The sequence below is a fragment of the Myotis yumanensis genome, unplaced genomic scaffold (genome assembly GCF_028538775.1).
Source record: "Myotis yumanensis isolate MYYU_CA2020_CCGP unplaced genomic scaffold, mMyoYum1.0.hap1 SCAF_3, whole genome shotgun sequence".
In the NCBI taxonomy this organism is placed as follows: Eukaryota; Metazoa; Chordata; class Mammalia; order Chiroptera; family Vespertilionidae; genus Myotis; species Myotis yumanensis.
The window spans coordinates 171247126-171266245 of record NW_027223754.1 but is presented as its reverse complement, the minus strand read 5'-3'; the positions used below and the strand labels follow the sequence as shown (position 1 = coordinate 171266245).

General features: G+C 41.0%; 1 protein-coding gene across 2 annotated transcripts in view; it reads right to left on the bottom strand.

The window, feature by feature from the left end:
• GXYLT1 (glucoside xylosyltransferase 1) overlaps window positions 1-18156 on the bottom strand; it is a 44754-nt gene extending 26598 nt beyond the window's left edge. The window contains exons 1-2 of one of the 2 annotated variants that reach the window (XM_070410416.1): window positions 17939-18156; window positions 9125-9217 (exon numbers count right to left, since the gene is read on the bottom strand). In XM_070410416.1, the coding sequence (XP_070266517.1) occupies window positions 9125-9217; window positions 17939-18156 (311 nt within the window). The remainder of the gene's footprint in view (window positions 1-9124; window positions 9218-17938) is intronic. The other variant, XM_070410417.1, reaches the window with a different exon arrangement.
• Window positions 18157-19120: the final 964 nt, after the last annotated feature.

Genomic DNA, 19120 nt, shown 5'->3' with positions numbered 1-19120 from the left:
AAACTTCTGTCCTCTGGGGAGGTGCTAATCTAGCCTTTGCCTGAGGCGATCTGGCAAATGGCTCTGCGCAGGGCTTGGGCGGGGCGGGTCGCACAGACTCAACAGGGCGGGCGGAGGGTGCAGTTATGGCTGCTCTCAGTCCGTCCCCAGAGGCTCTGCCTCTCTGTCCCAGCAACCGCTGCAAACCTCGGAGGGACCATAGCCAGACAGTCCTGCTTCTCCCGTTTGAGTCTGGGTCCCTAGAGACTCGCCCGGATCTGGAGCTCAGAGTCTGAGACTCCCTCCTGATTGAAAACGACAACCGAGCCCTCAGCCACCAGCCTGCTTTGCGCGCGCACCACCGTACCTTTAAATTTTCCACACTGGGCCTCCTCTGAGCCTCGGAATGCTGTTGTTTTTCCTTCTAGTTGAAGAGTCTCTCCTCAGCCAGCCTTCCTGTGGTTCTGGTTGATGTCCGTTCCGTCTTTTAGTTGTATTTTTGAAGTGGTTGTTTGCGGCAACAGTCTCCGGTGTTTACCTATGCCGCCATCTTCGATTCCAGCCTCTAGGTACATTGTTATTAACTTAATTAGGGTACTCCTAAGGCTTAGGAAGAGCCACACTCAAGGGGCCAAAGAGCCGCATGTGGCTCGCGAGCCGCAGTTTGCCGACCTCTGGCCTAGGCTATGTTAGGCCCCACTACTTCTAACACAGAGCAGCAGTCAACAGCACCAGGCCTATTTCAACCCTCTTGCACCTTTATAACCTACCAGTACCTAAAGAACAGAACTAATTACATGTGACTGTATTGTTATTAAATAAAATAACAAACTTATAAAATAAAGATTCCATCTGTAATTATGACGTAAAACAATCTTTTTGGAACTGACAGCTAAAGTAATGTAAAAATGGAAGATAACAGAAGACAAAACTAGTAACACATTAAAGTATTGTAACGTACAAACAATCCACACTAAAAATGTACAAATTTGACTTTAACTCCATTTTTGCTGACACAGAGCATTTCTGGAAAGTGTGTAAAGTCTTAGAAATTCTAATATTTAACATTACCAGTTGTATGTATACGTAACTGAGATTTGCAATAGCAGGGATGAGAAATTAATTATTTCTCTTAAATTTACAAGCTAAAATTACTGTAGTTATATTCTTTAGCATAAGACTTTGGAATCCTGGAATAGTCACCCACATGTTAGAGTGGTCCCAGACTGTTTTCTGAGGAAATGCTTGATCTTGCTCATGGATAATTAGTCCCTCAACCAACTAGGCTATTAGAAAACAGAAAATCATGTTAAATAACTTTAAATACAAGCAACTGACTATATAGAACATACTTGGAGAAGTTACATATAAAGATTTTTACTATTCCAGAAGCAGCAGTGATATTCTTCAGCAAATTCATACATCTTAATGTTAAAATGATAATAAACATTTAGAATTTTTCATTGTAGTAGTATAGAAAATTAAGTCTGAGTCCTGTTTTGCTGTGATCTATCCCTTCCTACTAACAAGCCTGTTTTGCTAAAGGCCTGGAGGTATTTAAAACAGCAGTTGAAACTGCTGCTTTTCTGGTCTAACTGGGTTCTTTGGGCCTGAAAATGGGTTCATTGCTCTTACATTGGGATATCTCATATACACAATTAGTGGTAACTGGCTGTCAGCCTTTATGCAGAAGAGCAGAAAGCTCTTCAGCCAAATTACTTGTCTCCTAGAAAATGTAGGGACCATTTCCTTCCCTGGGCCCTGTACTGGGAGGCTGAATTAGACTCCTCAATGCCGCGATAACTCGCCTTTTGTTCAGGCTAATGAGCCAATTATTCTATAGATGGATATGCTTTCTTTAAGAGAAAAAAAATAACCTTCGCCAGATAATTTATAAAGTTAACTGTTACTTAAATGGTGTTAAATGCAGAAGTTACATATAAAATGGTATTCTTGCAAGAATTATTTTTACTATTCCAGAAGCAGTGGTGATATTCTTCATCAAAGTATTAAGATCATCATTAAATTAAAACATAGTATTAGGTACAGACTTTGCTTTTAATATTCAGATTGATCTGCCAGGAATGGATTTTATGAATGGTTTGAGGTGGGGACAGTCACATAATTTTGCACATGGCTATCCCACTGTGCAAGCACCAGCTGTTAGGTACCAGTTTATCCTTTCCCACCCACCTGGCCTGCCTTGCCACTTCTTTCACATACTGGTGTTAGCATAAGCTTAAATCTTTTTAAAGCACTGTTCTTTCCCATGGACAGCAACAGAAAGCAGCAGTACCTCCTCCCTTGTCTGCATTCTCTATCTGCCCCCACTTTTCTGTTGAGCCCCCCGGTTTGTAATATTAAACCCTAGCAGAGGGAAGACTAGGTATCTACGCTTTCTATACCTATAATAAGGGGGTGGGTGGGAACCTCGTTCATCTCAAAGCACGATGACACAATAAAAGACAAAGCAGAGAAGACATACAACAATTTCACAGAGTTCTAATTATCTAATCTTTCCAGCAAATGCCTCCAGACCCCACTTCTCATGATGGTATAAAGGCCCTCATTAAAGCACCAAGACTTGAGAATCTATAATGGGTTCTGATTGCTTAATTGGCCCTAACTAGATCCTGCCCCAAAGCTAAAAGCCAAGAGATTTTTAAAGTAAGCCGTAATAGTCATGTGTTGCACAGAATTCTCTACATACAGAGACAAGAAGTATAGCAAACCTTTTTAAGAAAAATAAGTTAAATGTTCAAGAAAAAAATAATCCCTCTAAAATCAGTCCCGGGACTCCTCCTCCCAGGCATCTTAGCAAGGCTTAGTCACACTCCAACACTCCTTCCACCAATTTCTACGGAAAGAGTACCATCAAATTGCATTTGCTTTTCTGTTGAGTCCTTTGTTAGAGAAAGCATTATATACAGTACAGACTCAACACCTAAACTGTGACAAGACAAAACATCCTTTAACAGGTCTCTGTCCACCACCATGTCCCTAGAGTCTAGACTCCAAGGACAGGAAATAATTCCAAGTGGAAGAAATCTAACGTACGCTTCTACTCTATAGGAAGGGGAAACTAAAACCACCTAGAAGTGACAGGGAAACAGCCATTCAAGTAATTTTGGTGACAACTGAATGGCGTAATCTTATCAGGCTCTGTGAAAGTATGCTATACAGTGTAACTAAGGAAAAAAGGCCCAATGGATTAAAGAAATATTATCCAAAAGGACATTTTTAAGTCAAACCTATTTTCCACAGATATGTGATTAGAAGAAAGTCTTCAGATAATTCAAAGATAACACTTGAGGGTTCCCATGGCTGAATTTGGCATAAACTGAGCATGAATAGGAATTATGAGAGTGATGCATAACACACTAGATTTAAAAAATGAATCCATGAGTCTACAATGACACCAATGAAAAGGGATGGGGGGAGGTGGAACTCTTTAAAGATGAATGCCAACCAATAAATGTAGAAAGAATAACAGAATTATGAAAATCACTAGTTTGCAATCACCATTTTAATAGACTAGAGGTGTGGTGCACGGATTTGTGCATGGGTGGGGTCCCTCAGCCTGGCCTGCACCCTCTCGCAATCCAGGACCCTGAGGGATGTAGCAGTGCTGAAGCAGCAGGCAGCTGGGGAGGAATTCCAGCCGGGGCCGGGCACAGCTCCGCTGCCGCTCATTCCAGCCCCGCTGCTCCTACTGCCACTGACACACCTGCACTCACCAGCCGTGAGCCCAGCTTCTGGCTGAGTGGAGGGGAACTCTCACTGTGGGAGCCCCCTGACCACCAGGGGGCAGCTCCTGCATTGAGTGTCTGCCCCCTGGTGGTCAGTGCACATCACAGCAACCAGTAGACCAGTCGTTCCGGTCATTCAGTTGTAACGGTCACTTAGGTTTTTATATATAGATAGATGATTTGAACAAGAATAGCCAATGGATGTTAAAACCACATATCAAAGTATTATCCCCACACATTACAAAGGGGATAAAGATACTTTTACAAGTTTAGAAATGTAATATCACCACCTTAATTACATGATCAAACTTAACCAATAATGTTATTTAAACTTATGACCTCATAGGCCTCCTGAGAGCAGGCCCAAAGAGGAGCACAGTATCTATTATGAGTATTCCTGCCAAAAATCCTGAAACCAATCATGAGGAGACAGACAAATCTAAATAAAGGAATATTCTACAAAACAAAACACAACACAAATATCAAATCATGAAGGATACCATCACTGCCCAAAAGGCTGAGGTACTACTATTCTAGAGGGAAGGAGACTTTTAAAGAAATCTAACAACTGAATGCAATATATAACTCTTGAGTGGATCCTGAATGAGGGAGGAAAGACATAAAGTTCATTAACAGAAAAATAAAGAAATATTAATATGAATATATAGTCTGTCAGTGTTAAGCAACCTGAAGTAACAATTTTATTACGCTTATACTGGAGAATGTCCTTGTTCTTAGGAGCTGCAAGCTGAACACATGTAATTAGGTGGGTGTAACAAGGGCTGCAGCTGTCTCTCAAATGGTTCAGCCAAAAAAAAAAAAAAAAAAAAAAAAAGCTGGTAAAAAACAATGTTAATTAATAATAGATAAATAGCTAGGTGAAGGGTATGTAGTGTGCTTGCTATACTGTTCTTATAACCTTTGAGGATTTGAAACTAATGGAAGTACAATGCTGAGAGGGGGAAATCAGAAAAAAATACTATTTAAAGAATATTTTACATGTTTTAGCAATTAATACTTATATTTAATATAGAATTAAAAAAATAAAATCAATAAACTATTCTTTAAAATTTTTTTAATTCTATATTAAATATAAGTATTAATTGCTAAAACATAATTTAAAACAACCTATTAAAAAATAAAATTACCTGTAAATATATAGTTCTTAAAATGAACATGTGACCATTCAAGAGAAGACAGATAACATTAAATTCACCTATACCCATAGACTCCATGAACTGAAAATTGATTCCCACCATAAAGAGAAAGATTAAGTATTTTAAAAATTCAACTCTTAGAAAAATTAGTATATTAAAACAATATTTATAATAATACTAAAATTAAGAGATTGCATAATGAAAAGATAACTAAAAATTAAAAATGAAATAAATTAGTAAGATATTTGTGATCCATGGCAAAAGCAGAATATATAATTCTATGAGTTCATAAAATAAGCATTAAAAATTCAATAGGTAAAATATCAATACAGAAAAAATTTAAAAGCTAAATAAATATGGAAATATATTCAACAAATAATCAACAAAATATAAATCAGAAACAAGCCATCATTTTACCCTATTATATGGTAAAATTATAACTCCCAATAATGCGCTTAAGGTTATGGAGACACCAGTAGATTCACACAATCCTGGTGCACACTTAAATCCACATAATTTTTAGGACATAATATAATAATTCATTCTTTGTAATGAATGTGTAACTCCTTTCATATGCCAGACATTGGGGACAAGCAGGAAAGCCACAATCCTTACCTCACACAAATTTACAACCTTGGTGAAAAGACAGACTTTTAAAAGATTTAATCAGAAATAATGGTAACTGCTTAAAATAGAAAAAAGTTGAGATTGCTCAAGAAGCTTACTACACAAACATGTAGGCTAGTCTGAAAGTGCTGAGAAAAATCATTAGTTATTTACTGGTTGCCAAGCACCATTAAAAAAAAAAATCAATAAACTATTCTTTAAAAAAATAAATAAAAATTTTACATTAAATATAAGTATTAATTGCTAAAACATAATTTACATGATGAATACAATGTGCTATCTATCTGTAAAGTCAACATCTACAAGTTGATTCAGAACCACAACCGATGAAATAGATAAAATAATACAGAAGATACAGAGAAGGCAGGAGCAGTGGCAGGGAAGGGAGATCACACTAGCTGGATAAGAAGCGATGAGCATGACAGATAAGGCAACAGGAAGGAAGAGGCCAGCAGGAGCAACTGTGAAAGGAAAAGGGTAGAAGTGTCACTGTGGACTGACATGTGAAAGTCAGTTGTAAACCAAGATTCAATAGCTGGATAAGAAGTGATGAGCCTGGTAGATAAGGCAACAGGAAGGAGGAGGCCGTCAGGAGCAACTGTGAAAGGAGACCAGTAGAAGAGTCTTGTGGACTGACAGGTGAAAGTCAGTCAGTTGTAAACCAAGATACAATCTACAGATGAGGGAAAGTGGGAGGAGCTAGACCACGAGTTCAGGTCTGAACAAGAGTGTCTGAGGCATCTGAATCGGCAAGGTAAAATAACCAACATGCAGCTGGAAATACAGTTGTGGAGCTCAGAAAAGAGATCTGGACTAGAGACACCAGTTAAACAGATTATCCTCAGTGGGGAGAGGAAAGAGCAGAGTTCTAAGGAACTTCGATGTTTAGGAGTCGGGAATAGAGAAAGGAGTTCAGATCAAAGAGCTGAGGACACTGGTCTCCAGAGCCATAGACTGATAGAGTTGAAAGAAAGAAGAAGTGGTCACCAGTGTCAAACGGACAAGAAAAGTGAATGAGGCCCAGAAGAACAGTACAGAGGCAGGGGTGACTTCAGTGAGAGGCAGGCGCCACTCATAGTGGACTGAGGTGTGAAGGGTTGGTTGGTCGGTTGGTAGAAGTAAGCCAGTAGACACTCTTAAGATGTTTGCTGGTAACGGGAAAGAGAGTAAATAAAAGACAATTTTCTTTTTTATGTTATTTTATGTTCATTGTATAATAAATTGGGAGAAAATAATCCTCCCAGATAAACTTTGATCAAAGTAAAATTATATAAAGAACTAGAGGCCTGAGGCACGAAAATTCGTGCAGAGTAGGCCTTCCTTCCCCCCGCTGCCAGCACCAGCTTCCCTCTGGCACCCGGGACCCAGGCTTCCCTCCTCCGGCCACTGGCAAGCACCCAGGACCCAGACTGCTTCCCTCCGGCCCCCCGCAGGCACCCCGGACCCAAGGTGGCTTCCCTCAGGTCACCTGCAGGCACCCGGGTCCCGGGAGGACTTCCCTCTGGCCCCGGCTTCATCAGGAAGATGCCCAGTCTAATTAGCATGTTACCCTTTTATTATTATAGATGGATTCAAATTGGCAAAGCAGGGACAGGCCTGGGAAGAAGAAAATGGTGCCAGCTAAGTCCCCACTGGTGCCAGGCAAAATCTGAGACCTAAGGGGACAGTAAAAGGGAATTTCAAAGAAGCTTTACCTCTTTGAAGTAAGGAGGTGGGGCAGAGAAGACAACCTCGTGGAGTCAGGGAAAAGGGGGTATTATTTAGAACAAATACTGAAATGGAGGGAGGGAGTGATGTGGCTATTATATGGCATTTTGGCTTGGCTGTGTGTTTGAACAGAATGAGTTAAGTGTGAGGGATCCTAAGTTCTAAGTAAGAAACAAAATGGTTACAGATATATAGTATGGATTCAATATTACAAGTAAAAAGTATAACAGAGAAATGTAACTTTTAAAACCTCAAATCCAGGAGAGTAACAAGCACAAGGGTTTACATTATATATTCATTCACATGTAATTTCTTCCAGGGACTGGAGAAGCCAAAGCAAAAGGAATAATAATAACCAGAGGCTCTGGGATTCAGACCAGGTCCACTTCCCTGGGCTACTCTTGCAGTTGAGAAGGAAGATTATTCCTCATGCCTTATGATTATAACTTACAAAAGAGTCTGGGTTGTATAGATCAGAGTATATGGAAGTTTTCAAACTTACCAAGCTTCTAGAGTGAGGAATTTATGGCACAAGGCTGAAAACAGCAAGGTGGTACTTGTCGAGGCTCTATTCATTTAGCAGACTTTTATAAGAATGAAAAATATGGAGCCCCAATTCTCCAAAATTATGATCAAGCTGAAGGGTGAGATTAACTTTCAAAAGGATAAGATCATTTTTAAAAGTTTGAATAATCTGATTTGACTCATTCATATTAGAATTTCAATCTTTCCATAGCAATGAGATATAATTAAAATATCTGATTTCAACGATTTCCTCCCAGTAGTTCATGAAACACATAATGTATTGGGAATACAAGAATTTTAAAATACATACTATTACATATTAAAAATGTGTATTAGTTCTTCCCACCTAGACTACTTCACCTCCTGTCCTTGAGCCTATTCATCATGCAGTAGCTACCTCCAGGAAGCCTTCCCTGATGCCTTAAGGTGATCCCACCTGATGACTCACCTGTTTCTCCCATCATCATAGCTATTTATAATACATCACCCTCTGCAATCTCAGGTTTACTAGCTCCAGTCAGAACGTAAGCTCCAGAAGGATGAAGCCACATTAACTAGACTCAAGTCTGGTTCTCAGCACCTAGCACTGTGCCTGGCAAACTGAATGAGTAAAATTTAATGACTCACAAGACACAGTAAAAGTAGGTGACTCTCAAATTTTACCTTTGGGAAGAGCATTTCAGGCTACCGCCTCTCTCTCCCCTGTCACTATCTCAGGGAGAGAGGCTGATGTCTCATTCAATACTTGCTTCTTTCATTGAAAGTTAGGGCAAGAAAGGGACCAGAGAGGTCAGCCAATCCAGTGCCTTCCTTATGCAGAGAAGTGAACAAGGCCAAACTATTCAGGAATTTAAGAGATCAATAAACAATGCCATATCATTTTCTCCTTCATTAAACCCTGATTTTTATCCTCCCACTCCCCAATATTCAATCTCTGCTAATAACCAAAATAATCCTTGCCCAGGTGTCCCCATCCACTTACAAAATGTTCGTTTAGTATACCAACTTAAATTAAATAAATGTCGCGTATGTGTATATATCTCTATAAATATCAGTGGAAGTCTAGCTTAAACCACCTATTTGTCACTTTATCACTTGTTACCTAAAATTAAATAATAAATTCTCCTAAGAACAATGGTTTATTTATCATAATAACATTTAAAAAGATTACAGCATTTTATATACATTATGTACTAAAAAATAGTGATAACTACAAAGTAGGGGGAAAAAAACACAGAAAAACTAGAAAATAAATAATTTACTTATATAATATATTACAGGGGGAAAAACATTTTTATATCCTATTTATTATTAAAAATGTATCTACTATCTAATCTTACCTACACTGACTTTTCTGCCAATTAAATATTAAGTGCCTACCTAAAAGCCGCTTCCCAAAAGCAGTTCATTCCACAAACATCAGAGGGCAGCATCCAATAGGGATTCCAGTAACACAGAGAGAAATCTTTACACCTAACAAGGTAAGACAGAAATAGAGTCCTAAGTGAGTATTTTAGTTTAAAACTAACAAGGAATTTACCCCAACACATTAACTTACTATTCTATTTTACAGCAATAAAACTGCAAATCCAATTTTGCAAATTCAATATTGCTACAGTAATTTGCAGATTTTTGAAAATTGATTTCTCCATTACTTAGGGTACCATTATTTTAAATAGAACTTTAAAACCTTAGAGTGGAATATACAACAGATTGGAAACCAGTTTCCTAGTCAGGAACTCTCCTAATATATTAAAATCCCCTCCTTAGACGACACAGAAAATACAAGAGTACATCTAAAATTTTCCTTCTGCCCTGGATGGTTTTGCTCAGTGGCTAGAGCATCAGCCCTTGGAACAAAGGGTCTCGGGTTCTATTCCCAGTCAAAGGCATGTACCTCGGTTGCAGGGGTGTGGGAGGCAACCATCTCTCTCACATCTATGTTTCTCTTCCCCCTCCCCCCACCTCTCTCTAAAATAATCAGTGGAAAGAATATCTTCCGGTGAGGATTAATTAAGAAAATAAAATTAAAATTTCCTTCATGAACTACACATATTCCCCTTAGAATAAAATCCATTTTAGCCAAACAAAATATTTGCTTATCCTGAAGCAAAACTAAAATGCCACAAATGCTGATGAAAGGCAAGAGGAACTTTAAATGTTTTCAAATGAATCCTCAATCAAAGCTTCTAGTATGGTGTTTCAAATTGAAAAAATATGAAATCACGGCTCGGTTTCATTATCTACAGTATGTCAGTTTTGCTATATTATATACACTAAAATGGAGGCTCGAATGTGTTCTTTCTCCTTCGATTGCAGGTTGGAGCAAAAAACAAAACAATGCTTCATGTTACAAAAAGTATGTTTTTCACTGTTACTCCTTTTCAAAACAGTCTAGTTTGAAATCACTACAGTGGAGGCCTGGGTATTAAATTAACCAAGTATGACCTCAGGGTGAGGTGCTAAGCCAGGTCCCCTCATATCCCATCACCCTGAAGCTTTGTTTTCTCTCCACGGATTCAATGATAAGTTACTGTTCTTACAAGGAAAGGTCTATGTAATTTCAGATTCGCAAAGATCTCTAATCATATCTCTCACTAGTGCCAATGCCTCACACCAGACCTATTAAATCAATCTCCAAGTACAGGGTCAGGCACTGGTGGCTTTTAAAATGCTGCCTAAGTAATTCTGTACACTACTGCATAAAACTAGTCTAAATTTTAAAATCAATGGGGAAAAGTTACATTGCAATCTGATTTTCCTTTAAAGGAACGCCCTTTTCAAACATAACATAAAATGTTACATACCTTAATGTAGGTGGTTGATAAATCAGAAAAAAAGGAACTGTGTGCAGACCAGTAAAACATACAAGTTGATCAGGAAACTTATGTTTGTCCCTTCCCTGACATGGTTATGAGTTTTTTAAGACTTGCATTTCATACTAGAGACGCAGGCTCAGCAGTGGTGGTAAGAGTTCTTTTCAGATTCAAGTGTTTTCACATCCCTTTAAGCCTCACAACAAACCTGTTCAAACAGGTATCTCCATCCTTCAGATTCAGACATTATCACAGTTTTCTTTCAACAAATCCACAATTCATTGATAATCAATCCTAAAGTGCACCTTTGTTCCAGGAAGGAAATAACTAATCTGGTTATTCCATCTCTCCATGTCAAACCTTACAACAGTAGAAAATGGATAATAAACTCTCAAAGAAAATTACTCCTTAATTAAATTTTTCTATAAAAGTTATTGCTTAAAATTACGTAATAATACCATTTTTTGCTTCAACTTACAATCTTCAATCACTCAGCCCTAGGCAACCACAAATCTATTTTCTGTCTCCATAGATTTTGCCTGTTACTGGCATTTCACATAAATGGAATCACATAATATGTGACCTTTTGAGTCTGATTTCATTTACTGGCATAATATTTTCAAGGTTCACCCAGTGTAGCATTTATCAGTACACTCCATTCCTTTTTATAGTCAAACAATATTCCATTTTATGGATAGATATACACGTTTTGTTTATCTATTCATCAGGTGATAGACATCTGGGCTGTTTCCCAATTTTTTACTATTATATAGAATGCTGTTATGACTATTCATGCAGTTTTTCTGTGAGCACATGTTTGCAATTCTCTTGAGTGTACACTTAAAAGTGGACTTGCCAGATCATGAAATCACTGTCAAGATGAAGCTACAGGTAAAAAAGTTAAGTTTTAGGTAAGTTTCTTGACTATAACTTAGTATCAGAAAACACAGTTAATAGAGGATGGTTTTCTGCCTTTCTTTAATGGGGATGTAAAACATAAGCACTAGTGAGTACACATGCTTTTTTTTTTTTAATCATAAAACACTGAGGTGCTGCTAGCAAAAGGTGGCATAATTTAAAGTGTCTTACTTCCCAAATTTACATTCTCTTATGAAAAATTGATTTTAAAAATTAAGATACAAAGTAGAAACTTATTACATACAGTAACTGTTACTATAAGCAATAAATTAAGAAAAGCACTTGTAGCTTCAGGCCAAAAAAAAATAATAAAGCTTAAAAATACTGGAAAATAAAGGTAGTTATCCAAGTTCTGGTTATTTATTGCTTTTTCTTTTATTCCTTAAAGCTACTAGAAATGGATACTAGATATATAACATTCAAAAGAGAGTAATTCTATTAAATACTTTTAATGGAGCAAAACTGTAAGCTAAGCTAAGTGGGTATGTCTTCAGTAAACAGTGATATAAAAAATCAGACAAGTCCATAAATGCAGTATTTTCACTGTGAATCAAATTGAAATAAAACTTTTCTGTGGCTCATCCTCAACTTTCTTATGGCTTAAAGTTTCTAGCTCTAGATGGCTTGTCCAAAAACAAACTGATCAGTGGTAGCACAAAGGACCTGCGTCCTCATTGTGTGATTACATGAATTAACATCTGTAATAAAATTACACAAAATTGCACATACAAATGAGTGCATGTAAAACTGGTAATACCTAAAAACTGAAGTATGGGTTGTTCAATGTCAAATTTTGGGGTTATAATATTACATTATATTGATACATACATATTCCAGATATAGTAGTATATAAGGTTTTATGTATATATAGTGGTATGCAACATTTTACTGCTGAGGGAAAATGAGTGAACATGGGGTAACTCAGCCACTTCCTGTGGACTTACACATCAAGTTTAAAAAAATAAAGCTGGCCAAAAATAAAATTCCCAAAAATTTCAGTACTTGAAAAATGTTACAAAAATTGAGACATTTCATGCTGTAGATTAAGGTGAACATTTAACACAATGCTCACCACAATATCAGTTCTCAAACTTAAAGTTTTCTTTAAAAACCTAAATCTGATCATGGAAAGTCTTCTATACTTTTTAATTAAACTGAAAAAAAAGCTTTTCTTCTTATCAAAATGTCTATGAGGCTTTAGTGAAAACCATGCACAACTTACAGAGTCAGGGATAAGTTCAGGCATATCCAGCATGAGAATGTGGAAGCTTGAATGAGGTGCCACAAGCCAACAGTGCAACTGCAAGGCACGGATCAGCTGCGGTAAAGGAGCCCATGCCCAAGAGACTGACACAGCACCATTCTTTGAAGATCAGAGCCTGGGTCACTCATCTTCAACTAAAACTTGTCTCCAGACAACTTCAATTAATTTCTAGCTTCTTTTTTCCTAAGTCTCTAATTTCACGAATACTCAGGAAGTGGGAAAAGGACTGCTTACATATAAATGGCACTAAACAATATTTATATATATGTATATATATATGCGCCTAAGTGATCATTCGACCATTTGACTGGTAGCTATGATGCGCACTGACAACCAGGGGGCAGACGCTCAACGCACAGGCATGGAAACATGGAACAGACTGATGAATCTCAGAGGGAAGGGGGAAGAGAGAAGGGGGAAGGGCAGGAAGAAATTAACCAAAGATCTTATATGCATACTAGAGGCCCGGTGCACGGATTCCATGCACCACTGGGGTCCCTCTGCCTGGACTGCGGGGATCGGGCTGAAACTGGCAATCCAACATCCCCCAAGGGGTCCAGGATTATGAGGGGGTGCAGGCCAGGCCAAGGGACCCCACCGGTGCATGATGCACCGGTCCTCTAGTATTAGATAACCATTTCTAAAATAAGTTAGCATCACATTGTACCCCCTCCCTGAAAAAAAAAAAATGCTGGATTAAAGATTTAAATGTAAAAAAGCTTGGGAGGGGGGCACCCTCTTGTTAGAAATGACAAAAGTAAAAACAATAAAGGAGAAAAACTGTCTATCTGAATATATAAGACTTTTAAGCTCCACATGGTATACAAACTGAAAAAAAATTAATTTAACATGGGGGGGGAAGTACACTCAACAGGTATGGCTGATAATAATCTTAATGTTTTAAAAGAGGATTTCTAAATCAAAAGTATACATTTCTCATTAGCCTAATCACTTTCCCCTGCAAAAGCACAGAACAATATTTTAATTAATTAATTAATTATTAGCCAGGTTTGTGCTAAACACTTTACACCTTTTAATTAATTATTAGCCAGGTTTCTGCTAAACACTTTACACCTATGTGAAATATGATCTTCAATGCACAAAAATTACAAGGTGCAGAGAAGTGCTTTTATACAAGTTGTCTCTACATTAACAAAGTGGAGAATTATAGTCAATATTACTGTAATAAGTATGTATGGTGCCAGGAGGGTAAGAGACTTATCAGGGCACCACTTTGTAAATTATGTGTCTAACCACTATGCTGTACACCCGAAATCAATCTTAAAAAAATACTGAATGTCAATTATAATTGGAAAAAAAAACTTTTCTAACTGATGAGGAAATGTGTTCAAGGTGAACACAGCCTGTAAATGACAAAGCTGAAATATGTGTCTCCAAAACCCTTATACTTGCCACTCTAAATTCTCCATGAAACCTACTAGTGTTCCCAGGACGAGCAGAAATAACAACTCGATGGCCTATCCAGATCTGAGAATCAGTCACACTAAGGGCATGGACAGTCCAGGAATGGTATCACTGAAATGCTTCGTGTTTGTTGATTCCCTATGGCCAATATGCTATATAGTCACAACAGGATGAGATCTTGAAAATCACTGTCAAGATTCACCAGTGAAATTTGAGAATTTAATCACCCTGAGTAGCTAAAGTCGCAAAATGGCACATAAATCCTTCACAGAAGCACTGAGGCCTGGCTATAGTATCTGCTTTCGGTTGAATAACTTAATACAGTTTGTCCCATACTGAATAGCTTAAGAGTTTCTCTAGGAGGAAGTACCACTGCCCACCCACCATTCTTCCCCTCCTCTGAGGCACCCACCACTCCTCTCCAACACCAAACATGGGATTCTCTCCACCACAGGGATGTGCAAGCAACACAAAGCCAGACCATCAGAGGTCCCCATTCCAGGCATCACTGAGTGGTCCACGGAGGACATATGAAGAAAGGAAGAGCAAGGAGTGCCTTTCCCTAGAATTTTCTACTTGAGATTAAAGAAACACTGCAAGGCGCACTCCATGAACCAGGCCTGTCTACAGTGGAAGAGAATGAGAGTCCCCAGTCCTTGAGGTCCCTGAAGATGCCTGGGCATTTTTCCTTCAGTATTGTTCCTTCCAGCAACCCACATAAGCCTATAAATATCTATTTTTGCTTAAGTGAGTTTTATTGGATTTTAATCACTGACAACTCAGAATCCTGACTACTACAAATTAAGTAAGGTGAGTATCCTATATAATAAAAGCCTAACATGCAAATCGACCAAAGGGCGAAACAACCGGTGGAAAGACCGGTCAATATGACGTGCACTGACCACCAGGGGGTCATGCTCAATGCAGGAGCTGCTCCCAGCCCGCAGGCCCCAGGCCGGCCAAGGTGGATGCCAGCGGGAGCCCCCAATCGCCCTGATGGTCACCCCACAGATTGACCCTGATCACCAGCCAGGCCTAGGGATCCTACCTGTGCATGAATTTCGTGCACCGGGCCTCTAGTTATCTACGTATTACAGGTGAGAAAACTGAAGCAGAGAGGTGGCCATGGTTTCTCAGCAAACAGAGCCAGAATGAGAGCACAGGCTTCTCTGACTCTAAGACCTTTGCATTTTCTAAATACCAAAATAATGGATTCAAATGGAATGCACTAATCAATAACAGATTTCACTAACAAACTGTTCTATCATTTTCGTTTTCACTGAATACTTGGTAAGACCTTTCCAAGTATTCTGTTGTCATGGAATTCCGTGCGACCAATATTTTCTGTAAGAGTTGACCAATGGACCCTGCTGGGTATAAAACTAGATCCCATGTATTAAACAAAAGAAAGAAATGATGGACTTCATCTTTCAAGTTAGAGAGCCTCAAAAAAGGTAAGAATACAATGATAATCAAGTCCTATAGAAAAAGGGAAGATTATGTTTGCTTCATAGCCCCTTTCTCCACTGATGAAACTCTACAGACTAGGTTCTTATCACAGCAGCTTCATAGAAAGAGCACTTGGAGAGCAATCAAAGGATATATAATTTTTAATCCTGGTCCAATCCAAAGATCGATGCCCTATGAACCTTGGTCAAATAATTTAAACACAGGAAGAGAGGTTACGGATGCCTACTCCATATCCTACAATAGTCAAAGAAGTTGCCTGAAGTCTATGAGAAATCTAAAAAGATGTTGCTAAAGAGTCCTGATGTCTTAGCAATTCTTCTGACCTTAATCAAAGCATAGGGTAAAAACATGACAACACAGCTTTCCCACCTTGTCCCTCTGCCCAAACTTCTTATGCATGAACATGTGGTGGAATGTCTTTCATCAGTTTTACAAAGACTTTAGTTCTTTTTAGTTACACCTTTAGTTTTTACGTAGATGTTTGCCCCATTTTAAATAAGGAGTTATGCTGCTTAGGGGACCTGTAATGTCCAGCTTTTGGGTTGACTCTACTCTGACACATCAAAATTAAAATTTCAGTGATGGTTCTATAAAATAAAAATTTATTAAAATGGAGGTGCTTATTTTCTAAATGGCAAATAGAGGGACTGTGTTAAAATTAGCTGATCACACCCTAGCTGGCTTGGCTCAGTGGATAGAGCGTTGGACTGCAGACTGAAGGGTCCCGGGTTCGATTCTGGCCAAGGGCACATGCCTGGGTTGCGGGCTTGATCCCCAGTGGGGGTGTGCAGGAGGCAGCCATTAACAATTCTCTCTCATCACTGATGTTTCTATCTCTCTCTCTCTCCTTCTCCCTTCCTCTCTGAAATCAATAAAGAAATATATTTTTTTTTAAAAATTAGCTGATCAAGCAAATACAATTTATAAAAATCTGCCACAAAATAAAGTATACGGGAGACAAAGCACTGAAAATGAATGTCACTCTATCGAAGTGAAATGCTAATACCATCGTATTACTTCACTCAGTGGTTTGATTAAAATGTTGCTTCTACATAATTCTAGCCAATACCAAAATAATTTCGTTTCCACAATTTACAATGCTTCACAGTCACATAAACCGCTGCTTTGCACGAGTATTTTTCATGACCTCATCCTCGGCTTCAAGTCACTGCCTCTCCCAGGACAGATAACTTGAGCTTACAAACCTGGCTCTGGAAGTGGTTCTGCTTTTATGAATAGAGTGCTCATGTCCTAGGAATTCGCCTGCTGTAATCAAATCAGAAGGCAAAAACAGGACCACTTCCATGCTCCTCTGCCCAAACGCCCCTTTCATTTGGGGAATGGTCATCAACTCTCCAAAGAAGGTTCAACAGCCCAGTCTCCCGGCGCCCGCTCCTCCTTCCAATCCCACACTTTGGCTATCAAAGCAGCCTTTGCCGCTCCCGAAGGCAACAGAGGCTCTGGTCGCTCGAGAGGTGCCCACAGGTAGGAGTCTGTCCTCGAGGAAGTGGAAACGCTCGGATTCTGATAAAGCATTCGTCACGCGTTGCACTCTTTTCTCCACTTACATCGCAAGCCGACTCCAACTCGGGCAGCGATTTGTGAAAACCCACCTAAACCATTCTGCTGCTTTTTAAGTGCCAATTTTTAAAGATCTCTCTCTACCCCATCTCACAAAAGGCGTGGGCATGTTAAGCATCGCTCATCTTCTTTAACTTGTAAGTTTCAGAACAGATTGTTTCCTAAGGAAAAATCCAATCAGCCTAAGTGCTCTGTCCAGATTTAACTAACCGACTCGTCATGACAAATTTAAACGTTAACACACAAAAATTAGACTCCCCGTTCAGGAGGGGGTGAAAAAACAACAACACAAACAAACAATTGAACTAGGGCGCCAGCCTGATGCTTAAGATCTCAACCTGAACTCCATGGAAACAAGAGGGAATGCCGACTCGTCCTACAGCAGGAAGGCTTTTGTGAGGCACCTCTGATTTTCACAGAACCCCTTTTTAAAACGCCAACTGCCAATTAAAGTTGAAAATGAATTTCTTCTACATTCAAGAGCGCAGAAGGAATGGGTCGAAGGCAAACACCAAAGTGTGGGGCGCGCTCAGGCCGGAGCGGCGCCGGGCACCCCCCGAGGTGGAGGGAAAAGGGGGGAAAAGGGGGTCGGAGACCGCGGCCAGGGAGCGGGCGGCGCGGGACGGCCCCGCGCGCAGACCCGGCCAGGCCGACCCCCGCGCCCCGCGCCCGCTCGCCCCCCACCGCCTCGGCCCCCGCCACCCGGGACCCGACCCGTACCTGTGCGCCCCGCCGGGGTGCGCCGCCGTGGCCGCGCTGCCCGCCCCTCTCGCGGCGCCCCGTCCTCCGCCCGCGAGCCAGGAAGCCACTCGGGCCTGCGGCTTCCCGCCGCCGCCCGCGCCTTCCTCCGGGGCCAGGGCGAGCTGGCTGAAGGCGTAGAGGAGCGAGCAGAAGCCGCAGGCCAGGCACAGCACCGCGAGGCGCAGGTAGCGCCGCATCGTGCCGGCCCTCGCCTCCTCCCCGCCGCCGCCGCCGCGCCCGCCCGCGAAGGAGAGCGGAGGGAGCGGCACCGCGCAGCCGCGGGCGCAACAAGTTCCTCCGCCGCCGCGGCCGCGAGCCACCCGCCCTCCACCCCCGCCGCCGCCGCCGCCGCCGCCGCCTCCGCGCCGCCGCGCGCTCCTCCCCGAGGGGCGGGCCGGGCCGCACGCGCCGGCGCACTGAGCGCGAGAGGCTGGGCGCGCCGGCCCCGGCTCCCGGAGGCGCCGGCCCCGCGGGGCATCGGGGAGACGCCCACCCGGGCGTCCCCGGCTCTGAACTGCGCCGGAGACGCGTGGTGAAATGAACCGGGCGTTGGAGACAGCTGACCCAAGTCCAATGGACGGGTCTCTGCTGCGCAGCTCGTGATGTTGAGCAACCTAAGCTCTAGGAGCCTGTGTTTTCGTCTCTAAATGGAGAGAACATCCTCCTCACGGGGAGGTTGTAAAGACTAAGTTGCTCAACGCACATAAAACGCCCTTCCCTTAGCAGGCACATGACTAAGCCGTTTTTCAGCTCGCTCATCCCCAGCAGGGACTTCCCCAGACTCTAAGTTTGTATAAATCTGTCTATTAGAGCCATTTCACCAGGGACCTCATCATCTTGTAATACTGTTGGGAATGCTTATTTTCCCTCCCAAGTCTTGGGCAGCAAGAAGGGCACCGGGTGTTAGACCCGTGGAGTCAGACCGCACCTGGGTTCAGCACCCTCAATACTTGAGCCTCGCTAAGAAAGAATTCAGAGCCAAGACTCAAACTGTAAGAGAACATTTCTTTGTAAAATCATAGAGATGGAAGTGATAGGACCCTTGGAGCTTAGAAGTGAGGAAGGTAATGGTAAGGTGCCTGGGGTGGGGGGAGGAGGCAGGGAAAGGGGGATGCTCCTCCTAAGGGTTTCAAGGGTGGAAATTGAAGGGGAGGTCCCAGG